At 39.0% G+C, this 22,071-nt stretch overlaps 2 protein-coding genes across 3 annotated transcripts in view; one reads left to right on the top strand and one right to left on the bottom strand.

The window, feature by feature from the left end:
* The window catches only part of CCDC186 (coiled-coil domain containing 186), a 44,734-nt gene extending 36,723 nt beyond the window's left edge, over positions 1-8,011 (bottom strand). Inside the window, exon 1 of one of the 2 annotated variants that reach the window (XM_019725197.2) lies at positions 7,812-8,011. The gene's annotated coding sequence lies outside the window, so the exon portion shown is untranslated. Of the gene's footprint in view, positions 1-988; positions 1,112-7,811 lie in introns of those variants that run through there. The other variant, XM_074339016.1, reaches the window with a different exon arrangement.
* A 7,484-nt stretch (positions 8,012-15,495) lies between these two features.
* Positions 15,496-22,071, top strand: part of TDRD1 (tudor domain containing 1) — a 37,407-nt gene continuing 30,831 nt past the window's right edge. The window contains exons 1-2 of the mRNA XM_074339015.1: positions 15,496-15,820; positions 19,976-20,034. Of these exons, the coding sequence (XP_074195116.1) occupies positions 15,496-15,820; positions 19,976-20,034 (384 nt within the window). The remainder of the gene's footprint in view (positions 15,821-19,975; positions 20,035-22,071) is intronic.

Genomic DNA, 22,071 nt, shown 5'->3' with positions numbered 1-22,071 from the left:
TCTTAATTTAGAAATCAATTTCAAAACTAACCAAAGTAGTTTTAAACATAACTAGTCTGTGCTGTATCAATGTAAGTAGAACTCAGCGCTGACCAAAACGTAATGGTTAGCAAATAAAAAGATCTATTTAAGAGAGTAAGTCTACACATGCATTGTGACTCTCCAGCAGAGAAGTGAGAAAAAAACTTTTATCATTCGAGAACTTTATGAATCTTGCCTGTGTCTGTCAGAAAAGCATTAAGCAACTGTTGGTTATTAACCTCTCATCCAGCTTTCATATTCCCCAGGGTTTTCCCTCCCAGAATTCATCTACTTTGTAACTGGAATCAATAACTCAGTTGACACCCACATTAATTATTTTCAGTTCCACGTTGTTACAGGTAATGAATTATCTTTTTACCTTCGTTTTCACTCTGTATGTCAAAATCTCCACCTGAATATAGGTATTTCCATTGAATGTTCTACCATAACCTCACATTCAAAATGGCTAAATCCAAAATCATAATAGCTCCTATAACTGAGTAACCCCAGCTAATCTTTTCTATTTCTGCCGATGGTATCATTTTCTTTAGTCGTGACTCCTTCCTTTTCTTTGCGCTCTTGTTTACCAATTGCATGTCTCCTACACTCATACCTACTCTTTCTACTTTCACTGTCCCCTACCTGCAACCCAGCCTCGCCTTGTCACTTCATGCCTGAAACAGTGGAATTGTTGGTTTCTCAATCTCACTCCATTCCCCCCCCCCCCCGTTTTCCTTCCTGCAACTCCAAGTGAAGAAGCAAAGAGGTTAATGAAAGGGAAAGTAACTTGACAGCCTTAGGGCAAGTGTCACCCAATCCAGAGAAGGGGTCCAAGTGTGTACTACGTTGGGTCTACAAAGGGAGAACAGGGGCTGCCCTATGAAGTGGGTCCTCAATGGCAGAAGGGGCCAGGAAGCTACAACATTACCCCTAAAAAATCCACACACCCCACTTCCACAAAACCCACCATCAAATGCAACCAGATGAACTAGAGGTCCAGGGCTCTCTCTTCCCTCCTTAGAGGTTCAGGTAATGAGAACTCTGTCCCCACTGGCTGGTCTTCTGCCACTAACTCCAAAAAGAGTTAGCTAGAGAAAAGAGAGGGGACATATTTTAGAGCCAGATTGTACCTCCTCTTCTACATTCCAAGCCGCTGGGAACTAACAGCTTCAACCTTTCTTCAAGGGAGAAGAATGCGTTTGTTTTTTGTTGCTTGTTTTTTTTCTAAATGATTGAAACCTCTCTTAATTTCTGGAATGTTTTCTCTAATAATCAGAAGTGGAAGAAAAGTTATGATATCAAATTAAGACATTATTCCTCTGCACTTCAGAAGAAAGTGGAGGGGAGATGGGGGCATTTTACACAGTATGATAGGAGACCCATTAAGGAAAAAAAATAAAACCTTTTCATGTTTATACCTCAGAATTGTGATTCCTCAGTAAACCAGTTGTACTACTTTTCCAATCTTATCTCGCAACACATTCCTAAAATCCTAACACTTCACTCTATTCTCCTAGTCCCAGATTAGCCTACTCAAGATTCCTCCAATTTGCATATTAACATTTTCATGGCTTTGCTCATATCCAAAAGGTCCTTCCCTTCAGTCTATCTAGAGCCCACTTACCGTGTTTCCCTGAAAGTAAGATCTAGCCGAACAATCAGCTCTAATGCGTCTTTTGGAGCAAAAATTAATATGACCCGGTCTTATGTTATATAAAATAAGACTGGGTCTTATATTAATTTTTGCTCCAAAAGACGCACAGAACTGATTGTCCAGCTAGGTCTTATTTTCGGGGAAACACGGTATATTTAAAGGACTGATTCTAATGCCACATCTTCCTCCCAATTTTCCCTCATCACAAGTACAAAAATTATCTCATGTTAATGAAAACATACATTTATACTCATCAAGTACACAGTCACAGCCTTTCTTGTGACATTTCTTTTAAATGATCTTTACTTGCAAGGAGAATGTTCATCCTGAACTGACTCAAACTTCTTAAATCTCAAACAATAGTAAATAGATAAATAATCTAACAAATACATTCTCCACTCCACTTACACTCATTCTTGCACATGCTGTTCAGTGGTTCTCAATGAGGATGGGACCCACTGGGTTTACACAATCTGGGGGACAGAACAGCACATTTAGCGGGTGGAAATCAGGCTGTAAGAAGACTCACAATGTGCAAAACAGTACAGAGCAACAAAAATCTGTCTCATTGTGTTGGATATTCACTTGGATAAAAAAATAAAACACCCGACTTTACAATTACCTCAGTTTAGATTCTGTTTTACTACTTTAATCTGTTTTACTCCTGCAAATTAAAGACTTACTATAACCTCAAAACACAAGTACTTTCTATACTGCTGCTCAGTAATAAGCCAATGACCTTTGAAAAAGTCTTCATGTAAACGGGCATCTGATAACACTTTAGCTTTCAAATTTAGTTTTCTGATGCTCAAATGAATACTGATTAGAGGCAAAAGGAAAAGGAGAGGGGTTAACGAAGATCTATGTGTATATGTGTAACAAAGCCATCATCAAAGGTTAAATAAATATAAGAACAGCGGGGGACAGGGAGCCACAATGAGCTTGATTACGTCCAGGATGAACCAGGTGGAAAAACAGTCAGCTGAGTCCTCGCGTGGGCCTCCAGTGGACAGGACAGCTGCTGATGTTGGCCAATTTGGTTGCTGTCCAAGCGTTTTTGGAGAAGGGGTTGGGGGTGGGGGGCATTGCCATCGAAGCTACTACAGATGAAATAGTCTAGAAGCAGACTGAAGAAGCTGGATGTAAAACTAGACACTTGTTTACAAGACTGTTTTAATTAAGAAGTGCTTGTATAAATTAAATTCACACTCATATATAGATATAGTGATTACAATTATAGATTACAATGTAAGTTGCTTTTTTGAGGTAAAGAAATAACACAGGTTATTTGACTTTAGCAACTATAACTCATTAGGAGAAAATACTGTATTTAAAATTTTAGCACAGACACAAAATTCCTCTTAATTCAGCACTCCCCCCCTCCCCCCAGAGTTATTTTTGTTTCTGACACAATACTACAGGACCAATTCACACTTCAAAATTGTTTCAGTGGAGTGAGAACTGGTTTCGCTCTTACTGGAGCTCATCAGCTGTAGGCAACTGGTCAAGAAACATTTGTTGTTTGCCTTAAAGAAACCCAGTATCCACCTTGGACTTTATTTCTTAATGGAAGAACTCGTATGTCTATAAAATCATTTCCATACAAGAGCCATATAAATGAAAACACTGTCTTTAACAGCTTTTAGAACTTTTTCTTGTTTTCCCAGTAAATTAGTAGTATAAACAACAAAAAACTCAAAACCCTTGTTCAATAGATTACAAATACAAATGAATCCAATCCACAAATATTTGGTAAAAGGTTATCAAACACGCTTCATACAAAAGTACCAAGTCAGAAATACATTTCCAAACCAGGTATTAACTCATTCACCAAGTATATATTAAGCATGTATTATGTGCAGGTACTGTTTTTTTGTGTTGAGAGCACAGCAATGAATAAAATAGTCTTCTTTTATGGAATTTACATTCTGGTATAGTGGATCAATACATAAAAACTCTTGTTAAGTTTTTTACTCTGTGTTTACATTATTTTAACTGGAAGGTCTGTCAGTGTTCCATCAGAAGCTATATAACATATGCATGAGTTTTTTTTAAGTCCAACAGAAAAATGCGACTCAGTTCAGCACAATATTATTTACAACAAACTGTAAATGTTTAAATTACAAACTATACCATTTGAGTCTTAAATAGTACCAGCTCTATATTCCTCCAATTATTTCCATTAAGACAAGCAAGTTAAGTGTGTGACAGCATTCCTGTTCTTCAATATAATGGTTTACCATTCTTCGAAGGACAAGTACACTGAGAACGTTTTTTACATATTCTCCAAATACACTTTGAAAGCAGCGTAAACAAAAGAATACCTTATCTTGCTGACCAGTTCTAACAAGGTCCTGACATGGCAGTCAGAAGGAATAAATTAAATCAGAATTTGCAATTACAGTCAGAAGGAATAAATTAAATCAGAAAAGCATCCACAGTCCAACATAATCATATCATGGCTCCCAAGTAACTAATTTTTAATAGACATTAACTTTAAAATACAGACTTACCTGGATAAAACTTTAAAATATAGAATAAAATTAAAGAACAGAAAAGAATCTTTGTAAGAAACATGAAAACCTTGTTTCACATGACGAAAATACCTGACACTGAAGTTCATAGAAGGTGAATTTATGCAAATCAAATTCTACTTTTAAAGATTAAAAACTGAGCTGGCTATTTCAAAGAATCCTAGACTAGTTCAATCAAAGGGAAGAAATATTTTGTAAACTTGTCACATTCTAATTAAGCTTTTGGGTAAGATTTAACTTTAATATATGGTTTCCTTTACATGAAATATATCACTAGATTTTAAAAGTTGCTTTTAGTTCACCAGTTTAAAATGTATGTTATATGAGGCCAAGGTCAATTATCCCTGTGGGGAGTTGTTAATCTTTGCACCCAAGACTAAGGGCAGAGTGAATTTTACCCCACACACACACACACACACACACACACACACACACACACGATGTTAAAAAGACAGACTTAGGGCAACAGATGCAGCAGGATCTTCCCCACCCCACAATAGTACCAAAGCCTGTGACAGAATAACAGAAGAGAAATTATGGTCCATCAAGAGTCCAGCAAAAGGAGGTAAGTGACCACATCGTGTATTGTATTACCAAGTTATATGTCATAGTATGTTTGGCATCTTAGATCCATGCAATTTTATATATCTCTAATAATAAGTTTTTAATAAGTTTTAAAGCAGGAAGTTATTAATATAAAAATCTTATTTTGAAGCTACATGTATAGAGCTCACCATTTAAATTTTAATGGGTCTAAAAAACATGGAAAGTATTTTCAGCTAATTTTTGTTTCCAAACCTGAAAATTAAAAGAAGGAATTGACCTGCAGTTCCCTTTTCAAAAGGAAGGCTAATCACTTTTAAAAAATTTAAGATAAGTTGTAAGTCTACCTTATATTAAGGAGTTCTACCGTGTTTCCCTGATAATAAGACATAGCTGGACCATCAGCTCTAATGCGTCTTTTAGAGCAAAAATTAATATAAGACCCAGTTTTAAAATAAGACTGGGTCTTATATAATATCAGACTGAGTCATATATTAATTTTTGCTCTGAAAGACGCATTAGAGCTGATGGTCCAGCTACGTCTTATTTTCAGGGAAACATGGTATAATGTTTAGATTTTAAACCACCTTTGGCTTGGGCTTGGTTAATCTGATATGACGTAATTTACCAAAAAATGTATTATTCATTAGCACTTACTACATAATCATCCTTACAGTACACTGACTATCAGTTCATGTATCTTAATGACAAATACATTCATGATCCAATCAATACTTACCATTGCGGGGTCTGATTTCCACTTTGTATCTATTGCCCCTTCACCCCAATATTTTTCCTTTTGTTTACTTCTTAGCCCAAATAGATTTTTAAATCTCAGTAACTGAGAAATAAAGTTCAAAGGACAAGTTTGAAATAATATAAGAGTAGAGGGTTATTTGTAAATTTAAATTATCTATGCTCCCACTGTTGCCCTGAAATTAATACTAACTATATCATTCACAGTACTGTAAGCTCAGTGACATGTTTATGAGAAATTCAAAAATCGGCTTTCAATTAAAGCTAGAGATAAAGCATAAAGGAAAACCCTAAATTTTATTTAAAACAAAACAAAACAAAACACCCCAGAACTTCAGGTCAAGGATTTTCTAACATGAAACTCTTGGATGAATTGGGAAAACCAGTGCAGATTACCAGACATTCTTCAAAGGGAAAGATGACTTTTCTAAATCTGCAAATAAGGCTGTTTTGTCCTATCATCTCTCCCTGAAGAGCACGAATACTACTGCACTGTTTTATCTTCACTCCATAATGTCAGCATGTAGCTATAAACAGATGTTTTTAACTTAAATATAGTAAGCAATCATTATCAGTTATGCTGTCACTGTATAGCCTCAAAGAACATCTCAAGTTTATTGAAGGAATAAAAAGGTAAAGGGTGGTTACTGTGCTATATGCTTCTTTTGTGTTAACAATTAATGACTGAAATACCAATGACACTCTGGAATCACCACTGTTTAAAGAAACCTTCAAGTTTATATGCAGGTATTGTGAATTAGACAAGGCCTTAAAAACAAAATCAATATAAACACAATCCAGGCATTTCCAAGTACATTCTTCAGTAATTACATATGCTCGCCTATATATATATATATATATATATATATATATATATATACACACACACATATATATAACGCATACACACATATATATGTATACTTGTATATGTATATATATGTGTGTGTGTATATATGTATGTAAAAAGGAGTTTTAATTCTTTATACTACAAGACTTCTGAATTACTCAATACCTTCACTGCATTTAAAATAACATGAAAAGACTAGAAAGGAAGGGGGGCCAAAAGGCCAATCATCACTGTTTTCCATTTGTGTAATGATGGATAAAGAACTGAAAAGTAGCCGTACAGAGAACAGTATACTTTATACCCAGGCAGACAGTTCATTTTCACTGTCAGTGTCTCTAGAACCTTAATCTTTTCCACAAGATCAACAAAGCAAATATGAGTGGTTAGTTGAGAAGGCTACACCCGAAGTGTTTAGCATACCTGAACACTTAATAGATCTGTTTTTTGAATGACACCAGCACTCTTGAAATACTGTTGTACTGATTTACTGCACATTTTCCTCAGACAAAACCCAGCCTATCGTTTTCTAAGAAATAAAAAAGCTGGGCATCAAGGAAACATGACACATGCACGGAGAAAACTGCCAAAATGCCTGGGACGTACAGCGTGTTTCTACGACGCTATCTAATTTCCATAGGTAAGAAGACTATCAAGTTGGAAGAGGCCGTTTGTAATCCAGATGTTATGACTCCAAATGCAGGCCTCTTTCTCTAAAAATCAAGATGTCATTATTAGCTGTAGTTATTAAATTGTTAACAGCTCAGCAATACCACACCTGCCCTGTTCCCGGGGATTGATACTACAATACATGCAGAAGTAGCTTTACCATTTTACACGTTTGATAGACACAAATGTGAAATATCATCCTTAGTAGGCAACGTTTCAAGGTTTATCAAATCCCGTGATGTCCTTGGGAGAAAGGGAACATAAAAACCGAGAACATCTCTCTCACATCCATAATCCCAAAGAATCGTTTCTAAGTTACTGAAAATCACAGCAGTGGCAGTGTTCGCAGGAGGGTAAAAAGTCGCTACAACAGTAAACACAACATACACACATACATACACACACACACACACTCAACTTGTACAGACGAAAAGAAATAAGCGGTTGAGTTTACGAAAGATCGCCGAGCAGGTAGGGCTGAGCTGCAGCTCACAGTGCGAGACCAGGCCATGGGCCCAAATCCCGCCGCTCTCCAGGCACCGCTCTGGAGGCGCAGACCCCACGACCCGCGCCAACCCCTTTCGGCCGCCTCCTCCCCGGGTGGCCCGGGACCAAGGCAGTGAGGCAAGGAGAAAAAGGGACCGCGAACTCCGTGCTCCAGCGCCCGCCTCCCCCCATCAGACGGAGAGCTGCCCAGGGACTTGCAGGGCGGCGCGCGAGGTGGGCAGCCCCGCCGCGCCGACACCGAGACTCCCCGATCGGCCCCGGGAGCCCCTCAGGCACTCACCCCACTTCTCCGAGCTTCAGGCCGCACCCCTAGCGAGGGAGCTGGAGCTCCGGCCGAGGGACCAACTTTTCCATACCGGCAGAACGGGAGACGTGGGAGGCAGAGGTGGGGAACCGCCAACACCGCGCTGTCTCCACCGCGGCTTCCCCAAACCCCCGCGGAGCTGACACATCAACAAAGATGGCGGCGACGCTGAAGCCGGCCCCGCTACAGCTGAGGGGGCGGAGCTCCCGGGAGAAGCCAATCAGCGCTGTGCGACCGGTGTGACGCAATGCTCCTTGGGGCCAGTGTAACCTGTCTGCCTGGGAGAGCCGGCGCAGCACCGCCTCCAGCCCCCGGAGCGTCCAGCCGGGCACTTCGATTCGCTGGCGCACACGCCCCCGCGAAGCCGGCTTTCGTGCCGCAAGTCCTGCCCTCTCTGAAGCCCCTCCGTGACTCCAGCGAGTTCTTTCTTTCTGTGGGACTCGCTCCTCGTACTTTGGCCTTTCCTCGTATTAGTCAGGAGCATAAAGCAATAAAAGAGAAGTCGAAATTATGACTTCCCAGCTCGGATGCACAAACCTTACACCTGGCGTAGGCGGCGTCAGCAGGAGTAGAGCAGCCTACCGGCCCCTCTAACAACTCATCCCTGGGAGAGACTCGGGGTTTCCATAACACCGTGAACACCTGCTCCAATTGTTTAATAATAAACGGTTGGGGCGTTCGTCTGTGGCCCCCGACTGTGAGCACCTTGAGCGTAGGCAGTGTCCTCTCCTGGATGGGGTTTGGCGCTGCTCGCTCTTAGCCACAAAAGTGTATGGGGGCGGGGTGGGAAGTGTATCGAATACAGTTGCCTAATTCGGTCGGGAGAAGTCAGGTGAGCAGTTTCCGTCTGTGGAGGTTTTGCAAACCTGCTCTGTCCAGTGAAGTAAAGTTCTTTTGGTTTAGGATTTATTCACAACTGAAGAGTGAAAATAGTTAATTCTGAGGAGTCGTCAGTACTATTAAGTGTTCGTAAAGAAGAACTTGCTACCTTTCTGTTACGCTTCGTTACTAACTGCTGGCAAAGGAAAGAGGGAGAAACTGAAAGAGAGAAGGAAGGAGGTGGAGAGAAAAGAAAGAAATCATTTTTTTTTTTAAAAAGTTGTGTAACTTTCTTCCTCTTTCCTTTTCAACAGGAAATGGCACCCCCTACTTGAATGAAGATATTACATGAGAGCACATTTGTAATTACATGAGAGCACATTTGTAGTTAGTCTGTGACAGTAAAAAAATAATGACTTTAAAACAATAAATTGACCAAACATTTCAAGTGAGATGTTACTCCAAAGGGAAAAAAAAATTGAAGAAACTTTAATCTTTTTTCAGTGCTCATGTTGTCAGTAATAACATTCGCACTTTTATTTCTGAAATATATATTAGTATAAAGCATATAAGTAATTATAATCCGGGAACCAAGATTATCAGGATCAGAGAAAGGAAATACAAATATAAAAATCAAATAAGAAAAAAATCTGCAATCCTAAATTTGAATTTAGAAATACCTGTATGAACTCATGGGGCATTTTTTTTGTTTTTTTGGTCATCAAAAAAAAAAAGTCTGTCCATTATAAAGACCAAGAACAATGACCAACCAAATGCACACTCCTATTCTCCAGACTATCATCTCTAAATATAATTTCCCACGAAAAGTCATCTGAGCTGCTCTTGGAGATTAAGGGCTAATTCTAAATCTGGGGCAAGAAATCTGAAATAAACCTTGGGAAGAGGAGGTTGCACCAGAAGACAAAAAAGAAAGCAAAGAAAGATAATAGAGGAGATGTGTCAAAAAAGACTCAGGAAGCAACTCAAAAGATTCAGGAGGCTCCAGCAGATCAAAGATAAAACAATTTTAGCATTCAAAAGTAATAACAACAGAATTGACTAAGACACATGTACTATGTTAAAAATCAATATGTGATAATTTTAAATACATCATTGGTCACCTTTGGAGGATGCCAAGGAATCATCACATTTTTAAAACCTAAAAGAGTCAAGCATCCTACCTTTACTGTTACAAAGTGAGTCTCAATCAAATAGTTAATGTATGAAAGTTCTTTATAGAGTCCAGGAAATAAATGCAGAAGAAAAGATAGACTACCATTATTTTGCAAACCCTCATGAACTAATGGAACTAGGTAATGATCAGCACTGAATCTAGAATCACTAGACGAGAAGCGGATGGGAAACTTGATAGTGGATGGAGGGGGCTGAAAACACTTGAACCTGCTACACCTGTTTTAATATCCCCTAAACAGCTAGATATTAAGTGTCTTCTGATGTGATGCAATAAAGGATCACACCACCACCTGTTAAGTATGCTTGCCAGAGGGGATGCAATCAATAAAATCCAATGTGAGAAAAAAAAACTGCAGTTACTTCAATACTATAATTTCCAAGAAAATGAAAGGGTTAAAAGAGAAATTTCCTTCACTTATATGTGGAATCTACAAAAGAAATTAACGAACAAATAAAACAGAAACAAACTCATAGATTCAGGGGGGTTGGGGGGTGGGGGGCGGAAGGGGAAAAAAGAAACTGGGGGGAGAGTGAGAGAGACAGAGAGACAGAGACAGAGAGAGAGATTACAGACCCAGAGGAGATTGTGAATTGACAATGGTGAATCTGAGCGATGGGTACAAAGAGGTACAAGTTTTCTTCTGAATTTGTTTGAAAGGTTTATAGTTTTAAACGAAGTCTTAAAAATGTTCTCTTTGGGACCACACAGACGCATAATGATGCTCTCAGTGAAGGAAAGAGGTTACGTGTGTTTAGTTTCCAAGACCAGACAGAAGCAGTGGTTAACTTGAAAAATCTTTTAAGATTTTAAGCGGTTAATGTAACCCAAGTGACCTTCAAGGAGCCAAGGTGGGCGTCTTTGAGCTCAAAATTTGCCCTCAGGTTTCCAGGGACACCTTTCTAGAAGCTGGAACCGGCTCTGCTACATTTTCGCGGAGGAACTCCCTGAGCCCACAGCCTTAGTACCACCCTTGGAGCACAGACTCGCCACGGAGGCCAGAGCGTAACTTCCCCTGTACGGCGCACGCGGAGGACGCGCGGGCGTTATGGGGCGTACGTGGGCGCACACTGCGCAGGCGCCGCCGGCTGGGCATTGGAAGTGACCGGAGTGCGGGGAGTGTGGCTGGGCTGCGGGGCCCCAGAGCACCAGCAGGCGCCACCACGGCCAGGCTTCAGAGTCAATTCGGGGTCAGCGGCCCTAATCTCTCTTTTCAGGTCAGGGTTCTCAAGCACATGGGGCAACCGAAGGGACTCTGTAAGGGGTGTGGGTCTTTGGTCGTTGGGAGCCAGACGTTGGGCACTAGACGTTGAGGTCAGGCGTTGAGATCAGGCGTTGAGTGGGTACAAAGGGCCTGTAAGCGGAGAGAGGATGGAAGGGTGGAGACGACCTTGGAGCCTTGTCTGGGAAGAGCAGGCCTAGGGGTTGGTGGAAGGTTTTGGTGTGGGAGGCGATCGTACTGGGGGTAGGAGTGAGAGACGTTGGAATTGAGTGGGCGAGGACCCTGCGGTTTGGAAAATAACACTTCCGGGCATGACTCTCCAAAATATGAATGTCCAGTTGCATTCCGTTAGGGGACCTTCGCCTTTTCTTTCTAAAAAAATTGGTTTGTGGATTCAGTGCCTTTGTTTAACTCAAAGCTACAGTGCAAACAAGATGAATACTAGACTTCTTTCACCACCTGCTACTTCCTGTAGGAAAGGAAGGTGCACCACAGTATTGGCTTAGATACGGATAAACCAGCACTGGTTTCTTCAGCAAGTGTTTATAGCATGTTTGCTGTGTGCCAATTCTTTTCTTGGCACTTGGCCCCTGCAGTAAATGTGTTTGCCCTATCGGCCTCTGGAATAAGGAAGATGCTTCTGGTTCCCATATTGAGTCGTCAGTGTATTGAATGCAAAATTGCAAGGCCTAGGGATCTGACCTAGATGTTGATCTCAGCCTTGTAAGGCACTGGGTGGCAGAGTGGCATAAAAGCGAATAGTAGAAATAACACTTGCCTTTTAAGTACTTAGTAAGCACCAGCCACTGTACCAAGTCATTCACACACAGTCTCGCATTTAATCGTCGTGATTAGAAGTTACAAGGAAGTTACAACTGTTGGCCACGTTTCACAGGCACCGAATCCTAGAAAGATGAAGCAATTCCATTGAGATAGCACAGCTAAATGAGGAATGTGAGACTGCTCAGACTTGGGTCTGACCAACTTGAAAGCTCCTGTTCTAGTGAACCATTGAGTTTCATAGCTTTAAAATAATGTTTCCTTTTGAGTAGCCATTATCTCTGAATGCATGGGTTACCAGGAAGACCGAAGCAAACTTGAGAGAAAGAAAAAAGTTACAGCCAGCTAAGTATGTGCTGCGTGCATTTTTGGTATTAAAAGAATTAATTCATGGGTTTAGCCTCTAGGCTGTGGTCTCTTGGAAGTAAAGGAGAGGGCTTACATCCCTGCAGTATATCCCAGGATGCTCCCCGCCCTGCAATGTGGGAGGAGGAGCAGAATTCCAAGGGAGTGAAAGAAAGGATTTGCCCTTAGGGAACATCACAGTTAGTTTTGTTTTCCTAACTTCTTTTTTGCCACCTTAAATGGATATTTACACGTGCAGGATTTTTTGATATTTACGTTTACTAGTGTAGTGCGATAATTTCTAGAAGTGGAGTTACCAGACTTTTTAGCTATATATGTATGTATATTTATTGCCAAATTGTTTCCCAGAAAGGGCGTGTTAATTTACATTCCTTTCAGTAATGAGTGTTTTCGAATTGTATCCATGCTACATAGTTATTTCGATTTCAAAAATTTTAATTACAAATGAGGTGGAATACTTTTCTCCGTGTTATCAGTCTTCATCCTTTGTCCATTCTGTTCATGACTTTTGCTTATTTTATTGGTATCTGTATTGACTGGGCCGCAAATAACAGAAAACCCATGGGTTTATTTGTATCAGACAAATCTATGCAAGTCTATGCATACGCAGATAACAGCTCGTGCTACGACTAAAGAATACTGCGAGGGACACCAGGTTCTTTGCAGGGTTTTTGTGTGTCTTTTTCTTTGCGGGGGTTTTTGTGTGTCTTTTTCTTTTTTGTTTTTTTGTTGTTGTTGTTTTGTTTTGGTTTTTTTTTGCTCCACCATCCTTAGGGTTTGCCTTCTTATTATGCATGTTGATTCCTGATTGCAATATGGGTGATAGATCTCCATACCCCAGGTCCACTTTGCAGGAAGAAAGGGGTAAAGGACCTTGCTAGCCAGATCTGTCCCTGTTTGTTAGAAAAGGACAAAGCTTTCTGAGAAGCCCCACTGAGGAGAACTCAGAACACGGCTAATTTTGTCTCTCACTCACACTGGCAAATCAGAGGTAGAAGATGGCATTTGGGTCAGTTAACCAGTGTCTGCTACTGTATCTGGATGTTTTTATATTTATCCCACTTTTTGAAAGGTATCAAATTCTTCATTTTTGTGTTAATACTTACTTCCTGGATGCTTTAGTACTTGATGTAAGTTTTTAACTGTTCATATCATATTTGCTGTCATTTCCTTGGTAATATTTTGTCGCTTTTAGAGTAAAACGAAAAAACAAAAACAAACTCTTCACCCTCTAGTGAATTGCAGGCTGATTCTTTAGGAAGCAGAATCTGACATGGAGATTTGTGTATAGTGTGATGAGTGAAAGTGGTCTACATGATACTCGTTTTTTTGGAGTTATTAAGGGTGGCTTAAGTCCAGTACATGCTCGATGTTGGAAAAATGAATATTCTTGGTTGTTTGGTCCCTATGAGATCAAATTTGTTACTAGAATACTTGCTGCTTGTTTTCTCTGTGTGACTAGTGTCTAAGGCAGGTTGTCCTTACCATGGCGGGTTGAATTTCTCCTCCTTCCGTCAGTTTTAGCTTACACATCTCAAAGTGACACGGTGAGTCAGAGATTCCTTTGAACCCTTGAGTTCTAGTTTAGTGGCTATTAATATTAGCATTCCACCTTTATATTGGTTATTTGTTTAGCACGATTTAGTCCTTTTATTTTCAACCTCACTATATAATTGTTTTCATGTGTGCCTTTTGTGCATAATGTCAAGCTGTTCTTCTTTCTGGGTCTTTTTCTCAGTTCAGTGAGACAAAATCATTGGTACTTAGATTACTTGTACTTGGGCTTGGTTCTGTCATATCATTTGATGTTTCTATTTACCATGCTTGAATTTTTAATTTTTTTCTGTCGAATTTTCCCTCTAATTTTAAAGTTATACATTCTATTTCTATTCTTCTGGTAGTTACCCTGATATTTTAATGCACAGTCTTTATATTTCTTGTACAGAGGCTAGTTACTCAGTGTTCATATCCCCAGCCAATTTCCCCTGTAATGTCACAATATTTCTCTCTTTTCTTACTGCATCCAGCATTGTAGTTCTCAGTCTGATCTTTCCGTTTAGGTGTGCTTATTGCTGCAGGTATGCTCTCTCCCTGGTAGCTGCAGGTTCTCCCACCATAGCTGCTGCAGGCCTATTAGGGTCTTTCCAGGATCTGATCCCCTGAGAGTTCCCCACCTTTGAGTGTGCCTGTGTATTTCTTTTATTATTTCATTCTTTTCTGGATTGTCATTGAATTAGGCAAGGCCTCATGTAAAGCAAGAAATAAGATGAAAATTTTAGAACACCCAGAGGGATGATTTTTATGCTATTTATCTTCTATTCAGAACAATGTTAAACAACATGTAGATATTACTCAGGCTAGTTTCAGCTTTCTGACTTTTTACCCTCCTCTGAGAAGTTTTGGGAGGATGGGTAAAAGTTTTGCCTGCAGCCTACAGACTAAGCTGTAGGTCACTACTCCAAGAGTTGTTCTCTACTTTTATTACTTCCTCTGGGGAGAACACAATATTCTGGAAGAGTAAAAGGAAACCAACAAACCAGCATAATTGCTGGATAGAGGTTTATCAGGCATTTTTGCAACAATGTGGATACCTTATTTTCACAGAAAAGTGCACACAGATAAGTCTTTAAAAGCAATAGATACAAGTTACAATTTATGGAAGCTCAGCTGGAGATTATCAAAACAGAGGATTTGGGAAAAACACAAGACTTAGGTTTCAGCTGAGGAAAATTGTGAAGAATGGCTAGGAAGGAAAGCATTTATCTGACAGATGAGAGCAAGGGCATTCTGGGTAGTGGGTTCAGCATATTCAAGCGACATAGGGTAGGACACAGAATGTAGGCGAGGGTGCAGGGATTCTGAGAGGCTACAAAGGTAGGTGATGACCTGATTTAAACAATAACCTCTATCATATTTCACCATTAAGTTGTAGGCTCTAGATTGGAAATACTTCTTTTAAAACATGAAATTCATTTTTTATTTCTGTTGTTTCAAAACTTTTTAAAGTAAGGGATGGTGTCCAACTCTGAGGTTACACTTTTGATGTCTCCTGAGTTAATCTTTTGTTGTCTTGTTGAATTCTGTTAAACTTGGAGTTTGTACTTACTGATAGTCATTTTTTCCTTGTGCCTGTAGGACAGGCTTTGGTATCACAGTTATATCTGCTCTGGAATTGTTCATGAGAATTATTTGTTACATAAAAAGAAATCACCTGGTCCCGCAGTACTTCTACTTTTGTTAAAAGTTGCCTTTTAAAAATATATTTCTTCCCTTAGACTTCTATGAATGTTCAATTGCGGCTTAATATGATGTCAAGAAATAATTTGGAGGCATCTACTTGTAAAATGACAGAGACATTTAATTTTAAGGAAAATGAGAGCAAGCTTCCACCAGATGATTCTTTAAGAAGTCCTGGAAGACCTCCTAACCATCCTAATTTCAGGTTGAAAAGCCCAGAGAATGGAAATAAAAAGAACAATTTTTTGCTTTGTGAGCAAACCAAACAGTATTTGGATAGTCAGGAAGACAATTCACTATCTTCTTACCCTAATGGCATGAGTGGAGAAGTGGTTGGATCCAAAGCAGACAGGAAGACATTGCCAACAGGTGAGTGAAAACTACAGGCTTTATACTACTGCATTCTGATAGTTTCTTTGACTTTTCACAAGTACATATAGCTACACACCAGTGGGTTATTAACATGAACCAAGTGGTTACCATACGGTATTTGCATTTAAATACTGATTTAGAGGAAAAAGCCAGATACCAACTAGCCACCTTTGGCTGGATTAATCACAGAAAGGATTCTCGGGGAGAGAATGTCTGAAGATGAGGTTTTCTTTTTTCCCCACAGAGAGCTGTACATACTAGGAATGTAGAAAGGAAACATTTATGGGTGTTCTAAAGATTGGCCATTAAAAAAAAATACAGTACTATGCAGATTTTATGCATGTAATAATAGCGCACAAAGATGTTTCTAAGACATTAACTTGTTTCATTTTACTTAAAAAAAAAATTCCTTTAGTCCTCATTCTAAAAATCTGCTATTTAAGGAGGCTGGGCCCTGGTGGAATGTAGCCTCCTTGAACCTGTCTGAGATGTGATATTATGATGATGTAGTTCTCAGAGTGTGGCCCTTGGGCCTTTGGGGTTCCTGAAAAGATCAGAACTATTTCTCTAGTGATGTTAAAACATTATCTGCCTTTTTAGCTGTGCTGACTTTATACTGATGGTGCAAAAGCAAAGATGGATAAACTGCTGGCGCTTTATTAGCTCAGCTGTAGGCAGGGGTACCAATCTGGGCTGGTTAAACCAACAAGGCCAGAAATGCCAGCTTTACTTAAGAATGTCCTGACGAAGCAGAAGATTAATAATCTTGACCCTTGTGTACAGATGTTTTTAGTATTTTGTGTAATAAGGTGGGAATTGCCCCTAATTCCTGCTGCATACTGAAGTATGAAAAGCACTCTGCAATTGTTTGAGTTGTGAGCTGAATGAAAACCTTTTTTTTCTGAACATCATTTTCACTTGAAAAGAATGACAAACTATGGTCATTTAGACTTAGATATATGGCAGTCATTTTCTCAAAAAGGAACAGTGAGCCTGTCACTTTAAGGAAAACAGTTGGGCGGTAATTGTTTCTAAAGATAAAATCCAAGCTTTCAAGCAAAAATGAGAATTTCAGGAAACTTCAATCTATCACTCTGAGTTTGACAGCCTCTCAATACTTACAAGACTTTTTTGGTGAGATGCATGGTGATATTAACACCTTTTTTTGATATTTGATAATGAAATGTGTCAACATTTGAAAGATTGGCATAACTCAGAGTTGTTTAGTCTTTTCCAAAAGACCGATGTATGATGTTCCATAGTCAAACATGGATAAAAAACAAAAGTGCAAGCTACCTCAATGGATTCTAATGTAAGTATGAAAAATCTATAGACACGGTTTTAGATTTCACATTGCAACTAACCCTTAAACTAACACTTGAGTTTCAGTGTGATATTAAAGGAAAAGATCCACAGTTAGCTGAGAAGACCATTAAATACTTACTCTTTTTGCAACCACATATCTGCATGAGGCCAGATTTTCTTTAGGTAACGTCAAGCAAAGTAACGTACCACAACAAATTTTTTTTAAATGTTTTATTTTTCAATTACAGTAGACACACAATATTATAATAGTTTCAGGTGTACAACAGTGATTAGACATTTATATAACTTATGAAGTGATTGCCCCAATAAATCTAGTACCCATCTGACACCATGCATAGTTATTACAATATTGTTGATTATGTTCCTAATGCTGTACTTTACATTCCTATAACTACCAATTTGTACTTCTTAATCCCTTCTTCTTTCTCACTCATCCCCAACCCTCATTCCATCCGGCAACCGTCAAAATGTACTCTATTAGTTTGTTTCTGTTTTGTTTGTTTATCTTGTTCTTTAGATCCCACAGTGAAATCATACAGCATCTGTCTTTCTCTGTCTTAGTCCACTCAGCATAGTACCCTAGAGGGTCCATCCATGTTGTTGCAGATGGAAAGGTTTCATTCTTTTTTATGGTTAATAGTCCATAGTATAAATGTACCACCTCTTCTTTAGCAATTCATCCATTGATGTACATCCAGGTTGTCTCCATATCTTGGCCATTGTAAATAATGATGGATGCACATGTCCCTTCGAAGTAGTGTTTTGGGTTTCTTTTAATACTGGTTTGGTGGTGATGAACTCCTTTAGCTTTTTCTTGTCTGGGAAGCTTTTTATCTGTCCTTTGATTTTAAATGATAGCTTTACTGGGTAGAGTAATCTTAGTTGTTGATCCTTTCTTTTTATTACTTTGAATATTTCGTGCCAATCCCTTCTGGCCTGTCAAGTTTCTGTTGAGAAATCAGCTCATAGCAACCACGTAGGTCACTCATTGCATTTCTCTTGCTGCTTTTAAGATTCTCTCTTTGTCTTTAAGCTTTGGCATTTTAATTACGATGTGGCTTGGTGTGGGCCTCTTTAGGTTCATCTTGTTTGGGATTCTCTGCACTTCCTAGGCTTGTATATCTATTTCCTTTACCTGGTTAGGGAGTTTTCCATCATTATTTCTTCAAATAGGTTTTCAATTCCTTGCTCTCACTCGTCTCCTTCTGGTACCCCTATAATGCGAATGTTGGTATGCTTGATGTTGTTCTTGAGGCCTCTTAAACTATCCTCACTTTTTTAGATTCTTTTTCTTTTTGCTGTTTTGATTGGGTGTTTTCTGCTACCTTATCTTCTAAATCGCTGATTCAATCTTCTGCTTCATCTAATCTGTTGATTCCCTGTAATGTATTCTTAAATGCCATTATTGTGTTCTTCATTTCTCACTGGTTCTTTTTTTATGTTTTCTATGTCCACTTTATGTTTCCTATGTCTTTGTTGAAGTTCTCCCTGAGTTCATTGAGCTTCTTTAGAACCAGTGTTTTGAACTCTGTATCTGGTAGATTGTTTGTCTCCATTTTGTTCTTTTTCTGGAGCTTTGTTCTGTTTTCTTTTTATTTGGGACATGTTTCTTTGTTTCCCCATTTTGGCTGCCTCTCTGTGTTTGTTTCCACATATTAGAAAGGAGTACTATGTCTCCCTGTCTTAATAGAGTGGCCTTATGTAGTAGGTGTCCTGTGGGGCCTAGTGGGACAGTCTCCTGAGTCACCTGAGCCAGGTGCTCCAAGGGTGTCCCTTGTGTGGGTTGTGTGTGTCCTCCTGTTGTAGTTGATCCTTGCTTTCTATTTGCATGTCAGTGGGAGGGAATGATCCTCCAGCTAGTTGGTTGTGAAGACTGGCTGTGACTAGAGTGGAGGAGCTGTACCGCAGGGGCTCACCCTACGGAGCAGGATTCTCATTAGCAGAGCTCTTAGTGCCTGCCCAGTTTGCCCTTTGGGTGTGTCATCTTCACCCCACTGGTTCTGAAGCCAGTCACAGGGTGTACTGGTCCAAGGATCTCCTGGGAGGAGCCCTGCCAGAGGCCAAGTTCAGCTGCAGCCTGTGCCCTGCTCAGGGCCACCTGGAATGAACCACAGAGCAGTCTGCAGATGACTGCCACCCATGCTGGGCTTCAAAAGGTGCCTGGGAGAGGCTACACTGTGAATTGAGGTTGGCTGCCTCTAGTACTTGGCTTGGGGCTGCTTAGCAAGAGGTATGGGGCACTCCCAGGCCAGATGCTGCTCATATCACAACAGACTGACTGCAAAAGCAGATACGCAAATGCACCTGTCATTGGTTATGCCAGAGATGTATAAAAAGGTATAAACATCTCACAATTTTATTTTTTGCTTTGGAAAATAGTCTTTTTTTTTTTTTTTCAAAAACTTATGTCAACCTGTGATTAACTTACTATTTTTAAATTAAATATGTTCGAATTTTTAGATGATGTTTCTAATACTTAGTTTTCATTTCTAGTAATAGTAAATATTGACAAACGTGAGCCATATAAGTAAAAGCTCTTTGAGGTCTTTAGTTATTTCTAACCTTGTAAACAAGTCCTGAGTCTGAGAATCGCTCCCTTAGTGAATAGAGAAAAGTTCACTGTGAGAGTGGTTAATAGTCAAGGAAATTTCAGATAAATTCTTAATTTTCCTCTGGGAAAAGTAGGCTGTTGCTTATTTATAGTGTACCTTTATGACTGTTTTGGTATAGCTTTATTATTTGAACATTACCTTATTATGGTATTTTATATTTTCTGGAATAAAGTAATATTTGGCTTTTATTATGCTTTATGTTTTTTCTCCCCAGGAAACTTAGTGTCACCATTAAGTGTTGGAAATAATTCACCATCCAAAGAAGTAAGTAGTGTAAGGTACGGGTTGTTTGTTTGTTTTCTGTTTGGTGTTTTTATGTGGGTAAAAGATTCTAAACCTATTTTTGTATTTCATTAATAAAGACTTGTTCAATAATGCATGTATTTAAAGTCAAACTTCTTTAACCTAGTACCTTAAAAAAAAAAAGTCAACTTTTTTCTTTTTAGGATGATTGTAGATTGACACACAGTTCTAAGAAATAATGGAGATCCTGTGTAGCCTATACCCAGGTTCTCCTTGTGGTAGCACGCTGCAGAACTCTAGTTTAATATCAAAGGATATTGATACTGACACTCACGATACAGGACATTTCCATTGCAACACGAATCCCTTGTGTGCCTTTTTATGGCCATATCCATTCCCTCCTGCCCCGCCCCTCCCTTAACTTCTGACAGCCATGAATTAATCCATATTTCCAAAATAGTGTCATTTCTAGGATGTTATATAAGTGGAATCACTTTGGGATTGGATTTTTTCTTTCAGCTTAGTTCTCTGGGTGTTCTTCTAGATTGTGGTACATATCAATAGTTCAACTCTTTTTATTGCTGAGTAGTATTCCATGGCTTGTTTAGCCATTTATCTATTGAAGTATATCTGGATTGTTTCTAGTTTGGGGATATTACAACTAAAACTGCTATAAACATTCGTTTGCAGGGTTTTATGTGAACATACGTTTTGTTTGGTTTTGGTTTTTGCTCTAGGATAAATGTCCAGTAGTGCAGTTTCTGGGTTATATAGTAGTTCCACATCTAGTTTTTTAAGAAGCTTCCAAAGTGTTTTCCAGAGTGGCTATACTATTACACACGCCCCTTGAGAATGTACTCATATGAGTGATCCAGTTTCTCTGCATCCAGCATCCTCACCAGCATTTGCTGGTAATAGTAATTTTCATTTTCCCCATTCTCCTAGGTGTGTGGTGATAGCTCATTGCAGTTTTGTGTTTCCCCAATGGCTAATGATAAACATCCTTTCATGTGCTTATTTGCCATCTGTGTATCCTTTTTGGTGAAATGTTTCTTCATGTCTTTTGTCCATTTTCTAATTTGGATTATTTGTTCTACTGCTGAGTTTTGAAAGTTCTTTATATAGTCCAGAGTCTAGTCCTTTGTCAAATATGTGATTTGCAAATATTTTCTCTCCATCAATAGTTTGTTTTTTCATTCTCTTAACGGTGTTTAGCAGAGCAAAAGGTTTTTAATTTTAATGAAGTCCTGATTAAGTCTCCCTTTAATGGATTGTGCTTTTGGTGTCAAATGTAAGAGCTCTGCTACTTCAGATTCAGAAAATTCTGAGTTTTTTCCCCTAAAGCTTCTCCAGTTTTCCATTTAAGTTTATGGTCCATTTTGAGTTTATAAGACTTGGGTTGAGGTTGATGTTTTTTTCGTGTTTTTTTTTTGGCCTAAGGATGTCCAATTGCTCCAACAACATTTGTTGAAAATAGTATCTTTCCTCCACTGAATTACTTTTGTCAAAAATTATTTGGGCATATTTGTGTGGGTTTATTCTGAATTCTCTATTCTTTTCTATTGAGTATGGGTCTATCCCTCCACCAGTACCACAAAGTACTGGAGCTGTGGAAGGGGTCTTGAAGTTGGGTAGAGTGATTTCTTCACTTTTTTTTTTCTTTTTCAAAACTGTTTTACCTAGTCTAGTTTCTTTGCTTTCTGAAAAATATTTTAGTATAATCTTGTCTATGTCTACAAAACATATTGCTGGGATTCTGGTAGGAATTACATTAAATATATATATATCAGTTTGATTATCGACATCTTTGCAATCCATGAACACAATTTGTCTCTCCATTTGTTTAGGTCTTTGACTTCTTTCACTTTGTCGTTTTCAGCTTATAAGTCCTGTGACTGCTCTGTTAGGTTTACACCTGAGTGGTTTTTTAAAAATTTTTTTAGTCATTGGAAATGCTGTCATATTTTTTATTTTTATGTGTCCTCGTGTTCATCGCTAATATATATATGGTTGATTTTGCGTGTTCATCTGGTATCCTGTGATCTTACTGAAGTCACTTGTTAGTTC

Source organism: Rhinolophus sinicus, linkage group LG07 (genome assembly GCF_036562045.2).
Source record: "Rhinolophus sinicus isolate RSC01 linkage group LG07, ASM3656204v1, whole genome shotgun sequence".
NCBI classification, from domain to species: domain Eukaryota; kingdom Metazoa; phylum Chordata; class Mammalia; order Chiroptera; family Rhinolophidae; genus Rhinolophus; species Rhinolophus sinicus.
This window is presented reverse-complemented; position numbering and strand designations above follow the sequence as displayed.